We start from the raw sequence: 23,402 nt of genomic DNA, 5'->3' as shown, positions 1-23,402 counted from the left end.
GTTGTACAATTGACATAAAATGATAAAAAAAAATAATTAAAATTTCATGCAAACTTGATAGCTCGTCATTCCAAAGGGTATTTTCAAGAATCTCAAAACAACAAAGGGCCAATTTGATAATTTTCTGAAAAAAACGACAGCGAATAAAAATAAAATTCCTTTAAATCGGTTAGGAATATGCTTCCGGTTCTATTTTTCAATTTCCGAAGCAGTATATTTTTGGCGCATTATTACTAATTTCAATAAATATTTTCGTGGCTTTATTTTAAATTGTTCGTGGAGTAAATCTGCAACTGTAGCAGTCTCCACCAGGCACGGACCCGAGTGGAATCGACGACGACGTTCCCACTTGCGCTTCTTCGCTTGTGCTTCCGCGTACGTGTTGGAGAAGAATATGCCAATCGCGGTTCCCTCCTTCCTCCCAACTATTTTAGTGTCGTTCTGATGCGATTCGAGGCCCAAATCAATACCAACTTCTCGCTCGCTCTCTCGGTTCACGGATCCGGTACGTCGCAATCTCCGATCACGCTTCCCCTATTTCGTTTACATCTTCTTTCTTTTCTCGGATCACTCTTTGCCCGGTTGGTTTCTGTTTCACATTCTCGATTTGTGGAAAAATGATTTGGATTTTACGGAGATGCATGTTCCTTTCTTTTTTGTTCGTGTTCGGCAGATGAGAGTTTCGGCATTATGTAATACTCCGCGATTCGAATCGATGTACTTGTTTCTCGTGCGTTGTAAGCTTTGTTTTGTAATGTAATTTGGGTGGCGGTTGTTTCTGGTTGAGGCTGTGGAGAAAAGAACGAGTTTTGGATGGCGGAACGTCGGCCTGGTTGATTAGGAGGGAGAATGATACATTAAATCAAAAATGTTTTTTTTTTGGGAAGAATAACAGATATGAAAGCGCAGTACTAACTATTTTTTGTTCGGATTTGGATCGAACCAGTTATTTCGAATTGGTTTTACAAAATAGAGAAAGACTGGGAGTTTTATTCGGTAGATATTTTGGAATTACATTTTTGATTGAGCCAGCAAGACGTGCTATTTTTTTCACAGTTGGCTGGAAAAAGCAACTTTTTTTTCCCGTTTCGTTCCCACGACATTATGGTCTACTACTCTTCTAAAAGTTTCCAAGAAGACGGAGGCAGGCCCCATACTCATATATTGTTCATTTTTAGGCTACATAGCCTGTTGGGTGTCCATCAAGCATGAAATATGTTGGTTTGTAAAGACAATAGATCCATTTTAGGCTACATGTGTGCTTTCAATCTGATGCTGCTCACAACCAGATCAACTATGATAGATATTGGTTTGTTAAATACAATAGAGCCACTTTCAGCTACAGGCGTTCCTTCAATCTGATGTGATCCACAACCCTCGAGTACTCCCAACTCTTTCTTTATGCTTAAACAGTAGATTCCAGATTAGGATTTGTTTTCTCCATGTACTTGTCCTTCTCCAATATTGTTTATTTGTGTCATTTGATCTGCATAGAGTTTTGACTACAAATTCAGTTAGGAACAGCTTGTTGAACCAGGCATTTTCTCTCCACAATCTTGATCGAAATGAATTAGCAGATGATACACTAAATTTAGACTCTTTACTGATGGATTAGTAGATGGCACAGTGATATCACTTTCCTTCTGTTAAAGTCCAAAAGAGAAAATGCTAAAGCACTTATGGGGCAGGGCCTCTTGGTATCTAATCTTATTTATAAACCTCATTTTTAGGATGTGGGACTAAAGGGATAGAGTTTAACTCTGTCTCACATCCACTTCTTTTAACATGTCCCCTCAGATTCAACATCATTTTTCTAGAGCCTGACTCTTACACCATGTTTAAACTCAAAGGAGAGCACAATCCTTCAACCATAAATGTCTTGGCATCGGGGCTGCTTGGTATTTAATCATATTTATAAAGCCTTATTTTTAGAATGTGAGCCTCTCTATCTCACATCCGCTCCTGTTAACTCCTTCAAGTTGTTTGCCCATTTTTACTGTCAAGGTTTTTTTTTTCCTTCATATTATTGGATTTTGTTAATTGGAGATATATGCTAACTGCCATAAAAGGTCTTTTACATATTCATACTGGTTAAGGCTTATTGGTATATTATTTTTTGTCCTTTCCTCAATAACAAATGATGCTATCTCTCGTCATATATCATGCCGCTGAAAGTTAAAAGATTCTCGTGAAGATCATCTAATACTTTTGGAGTCTCATAGTCATGCACAGTAACTCTAAGTATTACTCTTTGGTACAATGCAATTCTTCTTTTATATGATAGAGCCTCCTTGATTCTTGGGGCTTATTAGACATTTTTTTCTTTTTTGAGTGCTTGACACAATGGTAAAGTTGTTGCTTTGTGATCAAAAGGTCACGGATTCAAATCTTGGAAACAACCTCTTGCAAAATGCAGGGTAAGGTTGCATACAATGGATCCTTCCCCAGGACCCCGCATGGCAGAGCTTCGTGCACCGAGCTGCCCTTTTTGACAAATATAGCTTCATCACAATTTCGAAGGCAGTTTTGATTGTATTTCTCATTCCTACTAAAGAATGTCTTTTTCACAAGATGCTATGACTATTAGGAATGTAGAGTATGGAGATAGGCTGATAATATATCTATATATACACAAACACACAGATGGATGCACAGGCATATTAACAGAATAACATTCTCTTGAGAAACAGGAAGAACCTACAATTCTTAATTTTTCTGGTTGTTGCACTTATGTTTTATTTGGATTTTCTCTATGCAGAATTAGACATATTGTTTGATGGATTCTGTGGAAGATGTTATATAAATATTTATTGGAAAATCTGTGGGACATGCTTGGAGTTATTCTGATTGGTGGATGGTTGGTCTGAATATTGGAGATAAAGAATCTATGAGCTCATTGCTGGATACCCTCGAAATGGAGAGGGTTACAACAATCCTGAATCCAACATATGCTTATCCACATGAGCATTCAAGGCATACTATTACAGCAGTGATAGTGACATGTTTATTCTTCATTTCATCTGATAATATACATACCCTCATACAGAAACTGGACAACAATATTAAGTGGTGGTCTATGTACCTATTTTTAATTGGATTCTTCTATTTCTTCTCGTCACCATTTATTGGGAAGAGAATTAAACCAAATTACTCAAACTTTAGCCGTTGGTATGGTTATTTTTACTGACATTTATTTTCAAATTTTTATGATTGCTACTTACATTAGTCATTTATTTTGATCTTTCTGATTTACTAGCTAATTACATTGCAGGTATGTTGTTTGGATTTTTGTAGCAGCTCTCTATCATCTTCCTAGTTTTCTGTCTATGGGAGTGGATTTAAAGATGAATCTTTCCTTGTTTCTGACAATATATGTATCATCTATAGTATTCCTTACTGTCTTCCATATTATCTTTCTTGGCCTTTGGTATGTTGGGCTTGTTGCTCGTGTAGCAGGAAAAAAACCAGAGATATTCACCATTCTCCAGAATTGTACTGTCAGTATTATCATAGTACCTACTTGTGAAGTCTATTTATGCTTCTGCATGAAATAAAATTGATTGATGATCCCTCTTTCCCTATTTTCAGGTTATAAGTATTGGGTGTTGTGTTTTTTATAGCCACTGTGGTAATCGTGCCATTCAAAGGCATAAATTCTTGGGAGAAAGAAATTCTTTCAATTCATCTCAATTTGTGAAAAGTAAAGATGGGAGCAACTGGCTGTCAAATTTTCTTCAAATGTCTGAATTAAAAGATCAAATCTGCTCATCTTGGTTTGCTCCAGTTGGATCTGCCAGTGATTATCCTTTTCTATCAGGGTGGGTCATTTATGGAGAGGTATGATGATATTATGCTAAAAATGTTTCTGTAGTTTTGAAGAAGAATGCAGTTTTGGTGCGTCTAACATGCATATGCCAGTTAGCTTGCAGTGGATCATGTGCCGGTCCATCTGATGAAATATCTCCTATATATTCGTTATGGGCAACGTTCATTGGCCTTTACATAGCTAACTATGTTGTTGAGCGATCAACTGGGTATGTTATAATAATTAATTAAATCTTTAATTCTGTGTACAATACATTGGTACATCTGTTACATTTAGAAATCAGAATTTTAGGAAAATATTTGAATTGCACTCTGCATTATTACCTTCAATTTTAGAAACTTTGAATTGTTAAATTTAGCATTTGGCCTATAATCAACATAGTACCAAATGTCTGACAAAGAAACTTGTGATGCATTTTTTTGTTGTTAGATGCCTACATACTACAAAGAAACTCACGGATTGTTTTCATAGTTAGCTTACTAGTCTTTCTGTTATTTATTAATTGTGATTGATTCACCAAACATTTTTGTTTATGAATGTGCATGTTATTTTTTAAGCTTCTCTATTTTTCTTAAGGTGCACTCATACATCATCCCTACTTAACAGATGGGCTCTAACTCACCCCTTGTCAATTTCGGAGCATGAAAGGTTGAAAAAGCAGGTGGAACCTGATTTCTTGGATATGGTTCCTTGGTATTCTGGGTGAGTTTCTAGAGATGAAAGAAGTTTTGGTCTATGATCCAAGAAGCACATTACCTCATCCTTTCTGTTTACACATTTTTGCAGGACTTCAGCTGACTTGTTCAAGACAGTATTTGATCTATTAGTTTCTGTAACACTTTTTGTTGGTCGTTTTGATATGAGGATGATGCAGGTAAAACAATAGAAGGTGCTTAATCCTACTTTTTTGTCGTATATATGAATCCTTTCACATATTTAGTCTGTACTGTCTTCATTAGATTCAGTGGAACTATACTACTTTTTAAATGTGGAAAACCCAACTTACGTGGCAAAAGACGAATACACTTGCCCCTAGCGCCCCTGCCAGCCCACCCCAGGATCAACACGGAGGACGTAAATCATGGTGACTAAGAAGGCAAGTGGCAAGTGGGGTGAGTTTACACGGGTTGCAGGGATTTACACCCACTAGCCCCGAGATTCGACCCCAAGACCTTATGTGGCAATCAACCTGCCACTTACCAACTCAGCTAATTACGCGGGTTGCAGGGATTTACGCCCCGCTAGCTCCGAGATTCGACCCCAAGACCTTATGTAACAATCAACCTGCCACTTACCAACTAAGCTAAGCCTGTGAGGGCGGAAGACCCAACCTACACTTTTATGCTCAATTGTTTGTAGGCAACATAAACCAATAGTGAGTTGACTTGCAGTATTACTATCTTTTAAATTGTTGACACTGAAAGGATTCAAACATAAGAGCTCTCACTCCGATGCCATACTAAATTGAATTGAATTCCATACCCAAAGCTTGCTATTATACTTGATTTGCATAAATCCTTAACTACCAATATATTTGTTTATTTTAAAAGAAAATTTGGATGGGGACATCCTACCAGAATATCCAATATAGAGATTGAAAAGTCAAAAGTACACAGTATAGATACATTTCATAGGACACTAGGTTTCAAGTACCAGAGAGGGTGGAAGTACAATAGAAGAGCTTGTGCAGATTCAAATAAAGAGATATGATTACCAGTGCTGCAATTTCACTATTTACATATGAGACCATATTACCAGCAGAGGAAAAGAATGACTGATAGTTATTCTCTTTCTATACGAGAGAACTATCTAGAACATGTTACCAGTTACCACAAATAATGAATTTAAGAAACTTCAGTATAAAATGTGATACAAAGTTTGAAATCATGTTGCGTTTCAATTCACATAGGTGAAACCTATCATTACACCCGTAGACTGAAATTGCAACAACATCAACATGAAAAATTTATAATTAGTGTGAACCAAAGCCCATATTTGCATCACCCTTATTAAGAGATAGTGCTTACTTCTATTTTTTGTTGGAATCTACTGTGAAAGGATTATGACATGTTACTCATAGACATACTCAACTCATGCCCATCTTCACGGTCTTCAAATTCATCCTCGGTGGATTTTTTCATTAGTTGACCTTTTATATTGTTTTTTCTCTTGTGTTTGTTAATGTTGGTAACTTTCTTTAAGCTAAACTTTTCATTCATTTAATATACTTTCTTGTGAATTTTAAGAGTCTTTCAAACATCATGTATGGTATTCACTGACAAGTTGCCTATACAAACATATTATCTTGACAACCAGATACATTTGTAGGTATATTTGCTATGTGCTCCTTCCTATACACTCCCTGATATCATTTTTTCACACAACTTGCATTTAATTTTATCGAAGTTCTTAGGATCAGTCAACATCCCAAACTCTCATCCGATGTCATTTGACTTTCTCCTAAAAATCTCGGATTTAGGTTGAGTGATGGATGCCTATTGTTCGCCATTGTAATTGTGATTACCTGAAAAGTGATTTAAGAATAAATTTATAGGATATAAATCAATAAAAAATATTAATATAAATCAGTAAAAAATATTATTAGAATATAGATGTAATTTATATGGATTAAATAATTAATAAAATATATTTTATTTTTTTAATATTTTAAATATAAAATTATGAATATAAATATGATTTATATGAATTAATAAGATTTGTTAGATTTTTTTAATTTGAAATATAAAATATCAGAATATAAATTAATTAATAATATTTATTAGAATTTTTAAATTTGAAATATACTATTATTAGAATATAAGTAACTTAATAAAATTTATAAAAAGATTTTAATTTTAAATATATTTTTTTATATAATTTATTAGGATAATTTAATTAGGATGTATAAAAGCCTATTAAAATTACCCTATTTAAGAGTCAGAATATAAATGTGATTTATACAAATTAATGAAATTTATTATATATTTTTAGCATTTTAAATATAAAATTGTGAATGTAAATATAATTGATATGAATTAACAAAATTTATTAGAATTTTTTAATTTTAAATATTAAATGTCAGAATATAAATTAATTAATAATATTTATTAGAATTTTGAAATTTGAAATATAATATTATTAGAATATAAATAACTTCATAAAATTTATAAAAAGATTTTAATTTTAAATATTTTTTTATATATAATTTATTGGGATAATTTAATTAGGGTGTATAAAAGCTTATTTAAATTACCCTATTTAAGTGATAATTGTTGAATTAATTAAATAATACATAAATTTAAAAAATAATAAATAAATTAAAACAAGAATGCGTGTTGAATGCCACGCGCGACGTGGCATAGCTGCTCAGAACTCTAGCGGCAGCGAGCGGTTTCCTGGACGTGTCTGGGTCGTCGGACAAGTCGTCGGAAGCTTCCGGAGGCACCGGACGCTTTTGGCGCTAGGCGCGCCCTCGATGCTTCTTGCGCCGTCGGAAACCTCAGGTGCCGCCAAAAGCTTCCGGCAACCCAGACGAGTCCCATGACGCTGGAAGCATCACGGGAGGCGAAAAAAATTGCTTCAAAATATAAAATAAATTTAAAAACTTACAGCTCTTCCGGAGAAGGCGAGAGGCAGTCGAAACGGTGAGATCGAATAAGGTTTTTAGCCGTTTAGGGCTTTAAATTGAAAAAAAACATTTTAAAAAAATTCCTAAATTTCCGCGACGTCGAGCGTAGTCCGGCGTCGCCTAGGCGGCTGGGCTGCCTAGGCTTGACGCCTAGCACCTTTCCGGTGCGGGTGCCGGCAGTCGAGCGCCTAGGTGGCGCCTAGATAGCCACCTAGGGTGCATTTTAGAACATTGGTAAAGATGATAGAGAACTCAGGTTTTAAGTTAAGATATATAGGAAAGGATAAACTAAGAAATGGAGTGGGTATCGTTGTAGATAGTTCGTTGAAGGATGAAGTTGTAGGAGTAGTTAGAAAAGGGGATCGAATTATAACCCTTAAGATAATAGTGGCGAAAGAAACTATAAACATAATTAGCGTATATGCACCGTAAGTAGGATTAGATGAAGCTACCAAATCAAGGTTTGAGGATGACTTAGATGAAGTATTACAAAACATTCTGCCAAATGAAATGATTTTAATAGGAGGTGATCTAAATTGGCATGTCGGAGTGAAAAATGAGGAATATGAGAGAGTACATGAGGGTTATGAGTTTGGAACGAGAAATGAAGAAGGGAAAACTATATTAGATTTTTACCGTATATTAGCTAATATATTTTTTAAGAAAAGAGAATAACTCTCAGTGGCGTTCAAAAGTGAGAATAATAAATCGCAAATTGACTTTCTTATGGTTAGAAAGAAGGATAGAAAGATTTGTAAAGATTGCAAGGTCAACTTTGGAGAAAGCTTAACTACCCAATATAAGTTAGTAGTGTTGGATATATGCCTCAAATATAATATAAATAGAAAGAAAATATATACGACTCCTAGAATTAAGTGGTGAAAGTTAAAGAATGGGAAGCAAAAAATATTTAAGGAAAAGGTAGGAGTACAAGTATTAGGTGAAATATATGGTGACTCTAATACTGTTGATGTTGCAAGGTTGCAAATATAGTCCCATATTGAAAACATATGGGAAAGACCATGGGTATATAAGATAAAAATATCTCCATTGATATGAGGTCTTTTGGGTATAACCCAAAAATAAAACCATGAGGGCTTAAGCCTAAAGTGGACAATATCACACTATTGTGGAGCTATCTAAATTCTTTTGGTCATAACAAATTGTATCAGAGTTCGGACTACCAGAAGATCTAACCGTCAACTGTGCACAAGAGTTATGATTTAATCGAGCCATGTAAGTAGAATATTGACCTCGAACAAAGGAAGTGGGGACTCTCATGTCCGGATCAAGAAGACCAGACACCAGGCAAGAAGTCCTAGTAGGTCGGTTGGATCGAGGGGCAAGAAGTCCTAGTTGTGGCTAGGCAAGGAAGTTATAGTAGGTCAGTTGGACCGAGGGACAGGAAGTCCTAGTTGCGGCTAGGCAAGGAAGTCTTAGTAGGTTGGTCGGACTGCAAGGCAAGAAGACCTGGTGGATTGAGAATCAGACGTTAAACGGATAGGCTTTTCCACTTGAGGGGGACCCTGTGGTCCTTTGTTTGAGGGAAGGATTGCTGGGTTGTAAGGTTACAAATATAGTCCCATATTGAAAACACATGAGAAAGATCACGAGTTTATAAAAGAAAGATATCTCCATTTGTATGAGGCCTTTTGGGTATAGTCCAAAAATAAAACCATGAGGGCTTAGACCCAAAGTGGACAGTATCACACCATTATGGAGATATCTTAATTCTTTTGGTCCTAACAAATACGACATGGGATAAGATGGTATCAAAGTTGAAATAGTAACTGAGAGTGTACACGGTGAATCAAAGGGACATGCACCACTAAATAAGGAATCTTGGTAGTGGAATAAGAAGGAATAAGAGAAAGTAAAGGAAAAACGAACAACTTATAAGGAATTATATATTTGTAAGAACTAGAAAAATTTTAAAAAATATATAATAACTAAGAAAGAGGCTTAGAAAGTAGTGAATGAAGCAAAGAATGAAACTTTTGAACGATTATATCAAAAATTAGATACAAAGAAGGGGAAAGAGACATTTATAGAATAGTTAAAGTGAGAGAAAGGAAGACAAAAGATCTTATCTAAATAAAATGTATTAAAGATGAATGTAAGGGCATCCACAACGCTACATCGTTATAACACTTACCACCTCATCAAAAAGCATGGGTCCACTGCCACATACTCATTATAACAACATCCTTCTTTCACCCACATTCCTTTTAACATTAACACTCATTATTTATGGGTCTCACAATCCACTCAATTATCTTAAAATTATATCATATTAAATAAATACATTTTAAATATATTTTAAAATATTTAAATTATTATTATTATTTTTAATAATAATCTTACTTTAAAAATATAATTTTTTTTTTCAAAAATAATATTATTTTTTAATATATATTTATTAAATAAAATAGATGTTTGTGAGAAAACAAAATTTCAAAGTTGGGAAAACAAAATTACAACTAAGCGGCTAAATTATAAAGTTGAGAAAACGAAATTTATTTTAAGTTACCATGTAATTATAAAATTGAAATACAACAATAACTTAAATAAACTACACTATGATGAAATTAAAAATAATATATGAAATACTAATTTACGGATTGTTGTTGTATTGCCCCCCAATATGCTCAACTAAGTCAGCACGAAGTTGGTGATGAACTTGAGTGTCACGTAGTTCAGAATTTGTTCGAAGATAATCTTGAAATCCTTGGTTTGAGCCATGGATAGGTTGTGCGGGTTCGTCACCTTCATCGTTGTACCAATTTGTCATGTTACCTCCCTCATCCTCAACAATCATGTTATGCAAAATAATGCATGCTAACTTGATTTGTTTTAAATTTTTCCTATACCAATAACGAGTTGAACCTCTGACAATTGCCCATCGAGATTGGAGCACCCCAAATGCCCGTTCGACATCTTTTCTTGCAGATTCCCGTCTTTCTTTAAACAACTTCCTCTTGGATCCTCCGGGCAAGGAAATGCCTTAACGAAAGTAGCCCACTCGGGATATATTCCATCTGTTATATAATAACCCTTCGTATATGTAGTGTTCACTGTGAAATTAAGCTCCGGCGCATTTCCTTGTAAGACGTTGTTGAATATGGAAGATTCATATAACACGTTAATATTGTTACGTGAATCGGCGACCCCAAAAAATGCATGCCATATCCACAAGTCATGAGATGCGCTCGCTTCAAGTACGATTGTTGGTGACCTATGCCCCCTTGTAAATTGACCTTTCCAAGCAACTGGACAATTTTTCCATTTCAGTGCATACAATCAAGGCTACCTAACATACCAAGGAAGCCGTGTCTCTCATCATGCATTGAAGAAGACGTTGAACATCATCAGCATTTGGTCTTCTCAAGTACCTATCACCAAATATTTTAACCACGTATTCGCAGAAATTGAAAAGACACCTAATGGCAGTTGATTCACCCATACGTAGGTACTCGTCAAGATGGTCAGCGGGGATTCTGTAAACCAGTTGACGAATCGCAACGGTGCATTTTTGTAGTGGTGACAACCCTTTTCTTCTCACGACATTGCCCCTATGTTGAAAAAACACTAAATGATTCTCTAATGCATTCACTATGCGGAGGAATAACTCTCGTCGCATTCGAAATCGTCTTTGAAATATTTCATCGTGATACACCGGGTTTATAGAGAAATAATCATTGACTAGCCTCTCATGCCCGACTTCACGATTTCTTTGGATGAACTTTCTTCTTTTGCGTGTGTCCTCCCTCTGATATGCTTCCATAAGTTGTTGGTGTTGTTGAAGAACCAATAACATCAGTTCTTCACCTGGATCATAAGCTTGCCCATCGATTTCAACACGGACTTCGTCTTCGCTTGTCGAGCTAGAACTTGAGCTAGAGCTGCCTATAGAATGAGACATTTTTGGAGGAAACACGTTATAGTCAAATGAAAATCTCATAGCACAATGTGTCTATATATATTATTTTTCTCATGCAATAGTTAGTTTGCAACGGCCAGTTTGCAACGGCTAGTTGCAACAACTAGTTTGTAACTGCTAGTTTGCAGCGATTAGTTTGTAATGTATAGTTTGCAACGGCTAGTTTGCAGCGGCTAGTTTGTAATGCATAGTTTGCAACAACTAGTTTCTAACAGCTAGTTTCCAACGACTAGTTTACAACGACTATTTTACAAAATTATAATAATTGAAAATCACATTAATCAAAATGAGAAATACAATAGTTAAAACTTACAATCACTCGAAAATACAATAATATTAGAAAATGAACGTTGAGTAAACAATTTAGATATTCCATCTCGACCTAATATCCTGGCATAGATGTTCATGTATGATAAGCTGCTCCTTTGTCATCTGCGAGGTGTCTTTGTTCAATATTTCATACTCCTTCAACTTCAAGCGACGATTCTTAGCTTCAGATTTGGATAAGGCAACTTTTGCCTTAATCTCCTCTACTTCGAGTTACTTTTGTTTCAGATTGACTTTGGACTTCTTCACGCTTGTGTACTCAGTGAACTTTGCGAAAATATTGTTGTAGTTTAGTGTCAGATCCTCCATGGTTGATTTTACTATGTCTTTTCCCTTTTTTTTTGCTGCTTCTGTCCCATTGGGCGAGTATCTTCATCATCCAGGTCTATACTCACATCTTGGTTGGAGGAGGTGTTGCTTGCTCCCGACTTGAGGTCCTCGTCTTCTTTGTGGCCACAAAGTGATTAGCGGACTGTGGAGTAAACATTGAGCGGTCTTTGACAATTCTCCACACATGCTCGAGATTAAATGCAACGCCATTGTTTTCGGATCGATATTTTTCGTATGCATACCTCAATATATCTTCGTCACTATGACCACTTCGATATGAACTGTAAATACTATTGTAATTTGCGTTGAATCGATATACCTTCTTTTGAATTGTATTGTGCCAATGTGATCATATAACATTTGCACTTCTGATGTTTGAACCTGAGGATGATTCTCATTGTAGTAGCTTGCAACACGTCTCCAAAAAGCATCCGCCTTTTGATCATTGTCGATTATTGGATCATCGCTGATAGTGACAAAGCTTCTTGCTAAGACCTCGTCTTCAGCCTTTGTCCAATTTGAACGCTTTCTTGTACCCTCATAATTTGAAACCGTTTTTTCAAAATTGACCATCTCAATTGGGGATTCATGGTCGGAAAGTTGAGTCTCCGGGACAAAAGTTGGAGTTGCAGGTTCATTCGACATCGGAGGAGTGAAAGACATACCAGCTGTGTGCGGGGTACCATATCCATGAACAACCGACGGCGTGAAATACAGATGACTCATGTTTTGCCAATATTCGGCTAGAACTGGTTGATATGGACTTCGAGGGGCATAATTTGGATGATTCATAGAATTTCCAAAACCTTGGAAATTTTGTGGAGGAAACGACATATGTGGAAATGGATGTGAGTATTGATAATTTGGTGGAATTTGTGGATTTTGGGAAGATGAATATTCTTGCGGGTTGTTTGTAGAATTCAAGAAATTTGTAAAAAATGCCTTATTATTTTCATCCATTTCAAATTGAAAATAAGATTGTAGGAACTTAAAAGAATAGATGGAGAGAATATTAGAGAGTGGAATTGGAGAGTTTAGTGAGTTGGAAAGAAAATATGTGTATACATTGGTCGGTATTTATAGATGGAATTTTGAACTAGCCGTTAAAAAATAGTCGTTAAAAATAATCGTTAAAAAACTAACCATTTTATTTAATTTTTAATTTTAAAATTTATAAATTTTTAATAAATAAAATTAAAATATATATATATATACACACGGGGTGGGCCAGTCGGGCCCACCCTATGTTTGCTTGAACGCGTTCAAGCGGAGGGGTTTAGAACACCCCTCCATAATGGTTTTAATGTCGAAGTGACGTTATAACATGAATCGCAGCGTTGAAGTTGCTCTAATAGGGTACTAGTAAACGATAGAAAAATAAAAGAGCAGTAGAAGAGGTATTTTCATCAACTTTTGAATAAAAGTTTATGTGCCCAACCTAACTTAGGTAATTAAGTAGGTCAAATGAGTATAGAAATTTAAATTTTTATCATAGAATCTAAACCGCAGAAGTAGAATAAGCTTTAAATGAGATGTATAATGGAAAAACTGTTAGACTAGATGATATTCTGATAAAGGTATGGAAGTGCTTAAGAAAGCAAGGTATTGAATGACTTACAAAATTATTTAACATGATATTGAAAACGAAAAAAATGCTCCTAGTTCCCTTATATAAGAATAAGGGAGATATATAAAATTGTGCAAATTATAGGGGTATTAAGCTAATGAGTCATACCATAAAACTTTGGGAAAAAGTAATAGAAAAAAGATTAAGGAAGGAGATCACGGTGACTGAAAATCAATTTGGGTTCATGCTTGGAAGGTTGACAATAGAAGCTATACATCTTTTTAGACAACTAATTGAAAAATATTGGAGCAAAAACAAGATCTACACATAGTATTCATTGACTTAAAAAAAAACTTATGATAGAGTTCCAAGAGAAATTATATGGAGAATTCTCAAAAAGAGAGGTGTTAGCGTAACATATATTAATTAATTAAGGATATGTATGAGGATGTAATGACTAGAGTAAAGACTTTAAGCGAAGTAACTGAAACATTTCCAATAAAGATAGGGATTAGCTCTAAGTTCCTATCTTTTTACACTAATTATGGATGAACTTACTACACACATTCAAGACACAGTACTATGATGCATGTTGTTTGTAGATGATATTGTCTTGATAGATGAAACACGTGAAAGAGTAAATGCTAAACTAGAATCTTGGCTGGAAACACTAGAAGGGAAAGGTTTTAGGCTTAGTAGAATAAAGACAAAATATATGAAATTTAAGTTTAACAATATTAAACGTAATGAGACAATTGTTAAGATAAGAGATGATGAGTTGCCCAGGAACTGAGATTTTAAATATTTAGGATCATTTTTGCAAAATGATGGAAGGATTGAGAAAGATGTCTTACATAGAATACAAGCAGGTTGACTGAAATGGAGACGAGTGTTGGGTGTTTTATGTGACCCCAAGATATCTTTAAAACTTAAAGGAAAGTTCTACAAAACCATAGTTAGACCTGCTATGTTATATGGGGCCGAATGTTGGGCTATGACTCGAGCATATGAGTAGAAGATGAGAGTTGCAAAGATGAGGATGCTAAGGTGGATGTGTGGACATACGAGGATGGATAGAATAAGAAATGAGAGCATTAGAGAGAAAGTCGGAGTTATATCTATTGAGGGAAAATTCTGAGAGACACGTTTAAGATGGTTCGAGTTGTACTTAGACGCTCAATAAATATTCCAGTTAGACGATGTGAAACTATAATAAACACACACATCAAATGAGGAAGAGAGAGACCAAAAAAGACTTGGTTAGCAATAATAAAACAAGATAAAATTTATTTAAGTATAGATGATGATATAGTAGGAGATAGAGTTTATGACGTAAAAGGATCCATATAGCGGACCCCATCTAGTGGGATAAAGTTTGGTTGTTATTGTTGTCGTTGTTGTTGACACATTGAACTTATTTGCTATTTAAGGGTAAGTCATGTATATTTGACCCTTTCTAGACCCTGTGTTGGAGGGAACCTCATGCACTGAGGTATCATTCCTATCATGTCATAATGATGAAGTTGAGCAATCATTGAAGTTTTGCATTTGGGAATTACTTTAAATCTTGAAGCATCTAATAACTTCACTATTTCATGGTGAGTATAATAAGTTTTCTAGTTGCTGTAATGGATTCTAATTGTAGGGTTAAAGTATCTGTATCTTACAACATAGTGAATTTGGATTGAAACTAGATTTGGGTTTACCTTTTCAGGGTAACTGATCCAGTTTCTTTAACCAAGTAATGACTGAACCATGCAAATTGAGTCTATTATATCAGAAGTATTTTGTTCATTACATTATTTCTTTTTGTTTCTGTATTCCATTGTTTTGGTTTATTGCTGGTTTAGCCTCCTACAATGTAATCCTGGTCAAAACTTTTCCATTCTCATTAGTTTGTGCATTCTTTGGAACCAGGCTGCGATGAGCAATAAACCTGAAGAAGCAAAAGATGGTGATCTGTTCTATGATCACCTTAACGATCGAGATGAGCTGTGGTTTGATTTTATTGCAGACACTGGGGATGGTGGAAACTCATCTTATGCAGTGGCTCGACTATTGGCCCAGCCTTCCATTCAGATTAAGTCTAGCAACTCCATCTGTGTTCTTCCCCGTGGTGATCTACTTCTTATTGGAGGAGATCTGGCGTAAGCTAGTCTAACCTTTGTCAGCGATATTCTTTAGCAAAACAGTATTCGAGAAAGTAAAAGGCCTAAGCAAAATAATCTAAATTGCTCATCAAGCTGTCTAATGACCTGAGATAGTTTTTATATTTATGATTTTGAGCTCTGGTACATGCTATATTTCACAGAATAAATATAGCATCAATAAAATATATTGGCCTAGAAATCTTACAAGTGCTTTGCGCAATTTTTGTGAAAAACTACATTCCTCATTAACATGAATCCGTATATGGTTTGTGATTCTTTAATGCAATCAATATTCATGAGACTGCAACCCATTGGTTGACCGGTTGTAATATTTCAAATTTTTAATACTAATTTGTTGAAAATGCAGAAACAACGAATAAAACCTATAGTATATAGCAGTGCTAACTTTCTGCTCTATATTTCTGGTGTTTTTTTTTTCACGAGAGAGCATGAGTATCAGATGAAGGAGACAAAACCGTCAAGTGGTTATAGATAAAGCAATTAGAGGAGATTTTGTTCATTCATTTAGTCTATAGTTAACTGTCATCAAAAACCAAAACGCCATTACTGGTATACCCAAACTTTTTTAATAGCTGATATCATATATGAACAACTAACGTATCCATCCAATCTCTATGGAAATACTATTTTCTCGATGATTCTAGGTTAAAGTTATCTATCTGCAGCTAACTATGCTGTTAACTCATAATCTTAGAATCAAATCAAGATCTAATAACTTGATTGTCACCTCTACTTTTGATTTCTCTCATTGTAATGCTAGGAATATTCATTCCTCTAATGTCATTGCTTGTGAATTCTCTAGTTCCCTCTCTCCTCTCTCCTTTCCTTTCCCTTTTTCATGTTTTTACTGCTTTTGGGATGACTTTAAATAGTCGTTATGGACAACTCCAGATATTGTGTCAGAGAAAAATACACTTGATTTTTTGCTCAATAGGGAGTTAATCCTTTGACAGATTGGTTTGATTGGAGAGGTATAAAAATATCTAGTGGAAAGTATTTTTGTCAATTGATGGAACTCTTCTTCTCAAAAATCCGTACAAAGTTAACTGGCTTAGTCTTGAAGGCTAGCTGCTTGTATTCCTTGATGATTTACAAAATATGCCTGTTGTTTTGATATCTAATTCTAAAGAATGAAGACAATCAAATTAAATGGTTGTTACAAAGGACAACGATTTTCTGCTAGACCATGTGGTCTACATACTTTTTCTTGACAGATTCCATATAGCACCTTCCCACTGATTAATTGTTATGCATCTAATCTTTTGATTGCATGTAAATTATTGATTTAAGTCAAACAAAATCCAGAATGTAGTCTTTGTTTATAGTCAAAGTTTGTGTTATGTCATTTGGGCTATAACTTGAAGAATATTTCCAAGTGTAGAATTATGATTGCCAATTTGGATGTGTAATTACTGATTCTTGTGATTTAGATTGATTATCGATGAGTTAAAATTTCCAGAATAAATAGTTCCTAGGGACGTGTTAATAGTTTTATAGATGTTATACTTCCAAGTTAACTTTGCTAATTTAGTTATTGCACAGGTATCCTAACCCTTCAGCATTTACTTATGAGAGGCGATTTTTCTCTCCATTTGAATGTGCTCTGCAACCTCCACCTTGGTACAAGTCTGAGCATATAGCATTCAATAAGCCAGAGGTTCCTTATGGAATTTCAGAACTACGTCAGTATGATGGGCCTCAGTGTTTCCTAATTCCTGGAAATCATGGTACTTTCTAGATGAAACATGCATGAACCCTGAAATTATGTCTTTAATATTATCACAATGATTTCGTTACTTCATGACAATTCATTAGTTATTTTATTTCCACATGAGGTATAAGTAATTAACTATTTAGGGTGCCAACTAGCTCAGTTGGTAAAGGTCCTTGAAAGTTGTTGCCAAGGTTTGGGGTTGAAATCTACATTCACCCACATATGTGTGACTGTGTGAGTGCTTGTGGGCTCTCATAACTATCTTTTCGAAAAATTAACTGTAGTTACTGTAAATGCAGTTCTTAGCATTTTGTCATTTTTGGTAAGGGAGACCAAAATTGATTTTAGGACAATTTTCACATCTACAGACTGGTTTGATGGGCTACATACTTTTATGAGATACATATGTCACAAGAGCTGGTTGGGTGGGTGGCTCTTGCCTCAGAAGAAAAGTTATTTTGCCTTGCAACTTCCAAAGGGATGGTGGGTATTTGGTCTTGATCTAGCTCTACACTGTGACATTGATGTTTACCAGTTCAAGTTTTTTGCAGAGCTATGTAAAAACAAGGTACATTTTGCTTCTATTTTACTCAGTTGCAGTATAGCATCACATTGCTCTATTTTTTGTCACAATAGCCTGTTCTTGCTTATTGAACTAAGGGAATTCAGCATAGAAGGACAGAAGCTCTCGCGCTTTAGATTTTTCTGTTGCCAAGTTTTAGCTACCTTTTTGGACTATGAATCACTTGTACCAATATTCAAGCCATCTGATAATGATTACTTCTAAATAAAAGTTTGTGGTTTTTTGGTTGGTGTGATGTGCAAGGAAAGGGTTAACACATTCAGCAATGGTTAAAACCTCAATCAATTATGTCTGTAGGTTTAGAAATTGTAGTATAATATTTTTTAAATATATATATTTAAAATTTATAATATTTTCATATAAATCAGGTAATTCATTTAAAAATTTGAAGTATTATTTTTCACAAAACATATATATTAATGTTTAATAATTGTATTTTATCCTCTCATACTTGCAAGGTCTCCATAGGTTGGTGAGAATGACTCTGTTATTGTCATGACACATGAGCCAAACTGGTTACTTGATTGGTACTGGAATGAGACTACTGGGAAGAATACATCTCACTTAATTCGTGAATACCTGAAGGGAAGATGCAAACTTAGAATGGCAGGAGATTTACATCATTACATGCGCCATACTGTCATTCTTCCTTCTTCAAAGAAATCTGTTCATGCACAACACCTTCTTGTAAATGGTTGTGGTGGGGCCTTTTTGCATCCGACACATGTCTTTCAGGATTTCAAGGAATATGATGGAGTTTTTTATGAGAGAAGGGCTACATACCCATCCTTTGATGATTCGAGTAAGGTGAAAATTAGTCTTCTTTAGTTTTCACATTTTTTTTGCCAAATACCAAATTTTTATTAATTGTCTTATATTTACCTCAGTGATTGAATATTTGTTTGATCCACTCACAATCTCTTTCAGATAGCATTGGGCAATATTCTAAAGTTTCGTAAGAAAAATTGGCAGTTTGATATAATTGGTGGTGTTATCTATTTCATATTGGTGTTCTCTACGTTCCCACAGGTGATGCTCCATCACTTATAGTTCTTTTTGTTTTTAACATTTTTCATTTGTAATATGCTGAAAGTACAACTTATTAGAATAATTTCCCTAGGAAATATACTCACACAGTTAGTCTTTAATTTTTAAGTTTTATTCTATCAAGGGACTAATCATTTTACCGAATTAGAACAATCTTAAAGACATGTGCCTTTTCTGAAAAAGTGAACCAATATTGGCATAGTATACCTTGTTGAGAGATGACAGCCAGTGGGCGACACCATGCAAAGGAATAAACAATCTCATTTAGAAGGTAAAAAAATGTTGACTAAGCGTGGTCTTCTCAACAAGTTATAGAACTAAGAGAATTTAATTATTTTACCACTGTTAATGAATGACAGTATCCTCCTAATTTCATGCCTGATTCTCCACATACTCTATCCTAATTTACCACGATAAAGTACCATATTAGCTTCATATTCTTTTCCCATTCACGTGACTTCCTTACCTTTTATTGGATGTATCCACTTGAATAAAACAAGACTTAGCACAACGAACAAAATTAGTTATTATTCTCTTTCTCTATTCTTAAATCAGTGTCTGAGCACTAGGTTTATCTATCTTGGCGTGACAATTAAAAATGATTGAACTGTATATTATCCTCTTCAATTTATCGAGGTTATACATAGATAATCTGGAAGCTAACCTGAAAGAGGCATCATTAATATTGTATTGAATCCTCAGGAAAGAATACAAATGTATCAAAAGTAAAAATATAAAATTCTTAAACCAAGCCCTGCAATACTTTTTTTTTCTCTTCACTTGTTTCAAGAAATCGATAGATCTCAAGATAATCTTGGAATCCTCAATTTTACTGGGTTATGCATTGACTTGAATGAGGTTCTAAGCGCTGGTTCACTGGTTGAACCAATGGGTCAATCATCGGTCTGGAAGTTGACTCAGGGATTGACCAGGTCAAGTTTATTGGTCTGACTGACCTAGATTTGGTGTTAAATAAGGATAAAAAGGGGATTTTTGTTTTTTTTCCAAAACACGCTATATTAACATAATTCTATTGTGTTGGACTATGTTATGATCTGAGAAATTGCATATTAACCAACGTGGATTGATACCCTTACTTGTTTGTCATGCAATAACTTTTGTCTTTTCAAAAGCAGTATAGTTCATATATTCATTCTCAACTGTCAGTAATCCCTAAGTAAACTATTTGATATCGGATCCTGTAGTTTCTCTTCAAAAAGGTCTGGTTCAGACATTGCCTCTGCTAGTAAATTGTTCGAAGTATAATGTTTTGTACAAAAATCTGATAATTTTACAATCTGGCCCGTTCAACTGATTTTTTCATGGTCACTTGGTTTACAGTTTGCTCAGAACCCAGCTGGACTGACCAGTTTTTTCTAAGTTGATTGCATATCTCATTTTGTTACTTGACCAGACTGGATTTGCTGCTGGTTCCAGGCTTCTTAGATGACCGGCCAATCTGATCTGGTTGAGATAACTTTGCTTTATTTCCACGTGGCGGTTACAAAAGAAAATGGACAAATCTATGGAAAAACTAGGATTCAGTTCATCATCTTTCTTTAAGTTACATATGTCCAGCTTCAAATGTGAATTTTTATTCTAAGATCTCACTATACTAGATCTCAAACACTCACCTTTTGGTGTTTGCTATTGCAGTGTAATGTTGTACAAATATTACAAGAAGATTCTTGGGCTGGTCGCATAAAGAGCTTCTTGTTTAGAATGTTCAATGCTTTTGTTTACATGTTGCAACACTCGTATGTGTCTTCAGCAGGAACTCTCATATTGATATTGTCATCATATTCATTTGTTCCTGCAAAGTTATCACGTAGAAGACGGGCTTTACTTGGTTTTGTTCATGTGTTTGCCCATATGGTTGCCTCATTTATTCTAATGTTGCTGTTGGAGTTGGGTATCGAGATGTGTATTCGTAATCATCTTCTAGCAACTTCAGGTGCATAAATATTCTCATATTTTGACTAGTAGTCTACACAAGAAAACCACTTCATTTGTCCGCTATGTGCATGATTGCAAGTCTGATAATAACATTCACTATTTTTGCTGCAAATTAACATACCTATTGCTTCAAGTCTTTCAGTTAAAGATCTATTATGGTAGTTATAGCAAAATTTTGAAGCCTCTATGCAAAAAGTAGTTCAAATACACAATCGATGTTATTAGGTACTAAAAGAGAAAGTTAGGGACATTTGACTCCAATAATTGGAATATAAATATGCATCTAATGCTTGTTTCTTAAGTGTTCAATCCAAACATTGACTATCATGCTCTTCTTATCAAAGGTTATCACACACTCTATGAATGGTACCAGGCAATGGAGAGTGAGCATTTCCCAGATCCTACTGGTCTCCGTGCTCGCATGGAGAAATGGACGTTTGGACTTTATCCAGCATGCATAAAGTACCTCATGTCCGCCTTTGATGTTCCAGAGGTAATTCCTATTTATGCCTCATGATTCTGCATTTCTTCATCTTTCTTCGTGATAAAATTCATGGAAGTTTTGCAGTTGATGGCTGTTACTAGAAGTAACATATGCAAAGGAGGTATGGAGTCCTTATCCCGTGGCAGTGCCATCATCTACTATGCCTCTGTGTTTCTTTATTTCTGGGTGCTTTCCACCCCTGTTGTATCTCTTGTATTCGGGAGCTATCTGTACATATGTGTCAATTGGTTACGATTACACTTCGATGAAGCTTTCTCATCACTCCGGATCGCAAATTACAAAGCTTTTACTCGCTTCCACATCACCACTTCTGGCGATCTTGAGGTCTTCACTCTTGCAGTTGACAAGGTAATGCCTTCTTTTGTACATCATATCACAGCTTAAAAAGGTCTAGTTGATATCTTACACACCGAAACCACATATTTCTTGATTGTTCAATACACACATTCCATAGGACAACAAAAATAAAAAACCATTCATCTCGGAAAGTTCTGCTGAACAGGTTCCGAAAAGTTGGAAACTAGATCCTGATTGGGATGCGGAAATAAGACAACCACGGCAACTTAGCCATCAGAGAAGGTTCCCTAGCAAGTGGAAGGCTGCCTCAGGCACAGACCCTGTCAACTCAGTGAGAGTGGTAGATCACTTTGTCATCAAAAGAACGAAGGCCGTTCAATAATCTCCCTACTTAATGTTTTTTTTCGTGGCCGGACGATTTATTCTTCTTCTCGTCAACAAGTTGCTCATGCTGAAAGCTCAATGCAACTGTATGTCAATAGTTCCAAATAGGGATGGGAGATGTATCCAAGTCTGAGGCCAGTGTAATGTTTCATCATGAATTTCTTTGGTTTTATAGCTTGTGCTAGTCATAGAAAGAGATTACACATAGCATCCTTTTAAGCAAACAATATCCATCATTTGTGGGCTCTGATATTGCTAATTTATTTTTCTCACTGCTCAATTTTTTTGTTGTGTTTAGTTGGTAGGAAATACTTATTTGATATAGCTTCATTTTGTTTCAATTTCCAAAGAATAGATATACCTATGGGACAATAATGAGGCCCACTCTATCCCTTTTTATATTAGTAGTAATTGTAGACAAGAACAACTTAGTGAAGTTCTACTCAAGAGTGAATTTAACAAGATTGCTTATATGCATCATACTCCCAAAACAAAACCAAAAGTACGTTGTCCACGTCCACCCCCTTTGTATCGGCCTGGCCTTGCCTACCTCATGCTTGCCGTCATGTCCTTCAACATCGGATCTTCATCATTGCTGTTGCCGTTGCCGGCCACGCCATGGGGTTTCTTGGTTTTGCCAGCTCTGAGGGTTCCTGAAGGAAACAAAGGACTACTCTTAAGGCGGGAGACCAACGGCCTGCAGTTGATGCACCGTGCATGAAACACTTAACCGCAAGCAATCAATAAGGTATTGTTGATCAGTGAGTGCCATAAGATCAATTTGGTTGTGTTTAAGCTTCTTTTTCTTTTGGAACCTTAATTTTATATATATATATATATATATATATATATATATATATTTGGGTTATGTATGAACATTATTATTATTATTATTATTATTATTATTTTGTAATTTTGGTTGGATTATTCACTGTTAATTTGTGCTTTTTTATTGATTGTAAGTTGTAAGTAGAATTGAAGTACTAGAAAATCAAATTTTGAGAGACAAAAGGGAACTTTGCATATGGAATACATATACTACAAACTTTTTTAGAAATTATTTTTATAATATTTAAAATTAATTGAACTAATTTATTTTATAAATAAAATAATTTAATGTCAATCAT

The 23,402-nt window shown here is 35.0% G+C and overlaps 1 protein-coding gene across 3 annotated transcripts; it reads left to right on the top strand.

Annotated features, from left to right (window-relative positions):
• The first annotated feature begins 311 nt into the window (after positions 1–311).
• Positions 312–22,555, top strand: LOC122052542. 3 transcript variants are annotated; one of them, XM_042614114.1, is made up of 16 exons: positions 312–505; positions 2,759–3,168; positions 3,272–3,497; positions 3,589–3,837; positions 3,919–4,034; positions 4,433–4,528; positions 4,613–4,700; positions 15,536–15,765; positions 17,332–17,516; positions 17,872–18,071; positions 18,555–18,893; positions 19,014–19,115; positions 20,790–21,087; positions 21,434–21,582; positions 21,658–21,942; positions 22,097–22,555. In XM_042614114.1, the coding sequence occupies exons 2-16, from the start codon at positions 2,855–2,857 to the stop codon at positions 22,271–22,273; spliced, it is 3,054 nt and encodes a 1,017-aa protein (XP_042470048.1). In that variant the 5' UTR covers positions 312–505; positions 2,759–2,854; the 3' UTR covers positions 22,274–22,555. The 3 variants fall into 3 exon arrangements, 2 of the variants coding, with proteins under 2 accessions (XP_042470048.1, XP_042470049.1); XR_006132051.1 differs by lacking the exon at positions 22,097–22,555 and having other exon boundaries at positions 21,463–21,582; positions 21,658–21,797; XM_042614115.1 differs by lacking the exon at positions 312–505 and having other exon boundaries at positions 2,645–3,168.
• Positions 22,556–23,402: the final 847 nt, after the last annotated feature.

Source organism: Zingiber officinale, chromosome 3A (genome assembly GCF_018446385.1).
Source record: "Zingiber officinale cultivar Zhangliang chromosome 3A, Zo_v1.1, whole genome shotgun sequence".
In the NCBI taxonomy this organism is placed as follows: Eukaryota; Viridiplantae; Streptophyta; class Magnoliopsida; order Zingiberales; family Zingiberaceae; genus Zingiber; species Zingiber officinale.
Note: the sequence above shows the minus strand (reverse complement) of the source record. Positions and strands in the feature narration are given on the sequence as shown.

Bases quoted from the DNA above. Each gene is read 5' to 3' on its own strand.
- LOC122052542 (XM_042614114.1), top strand. From the start codon at position 2,855: ATGGTTGGTCTGAATATTGGAGATAAAGAATCTATGAGCTCATTGCTG. The intron at 4,035-4,432 runs GTATGTTATAAT...CCTACTTAACAG, and splicing joins GTTGTTGAGCGATCAACTGG to ATGGGCTCTAACTCACCCCT. The intron at 21,583-21,657 runs GTAATTCCTATT...GAAGTTTTGCAG, and splicing joins CCGCCTTTGATGTTCCAGAG to TTGATGGCTGTTACTAGAAG.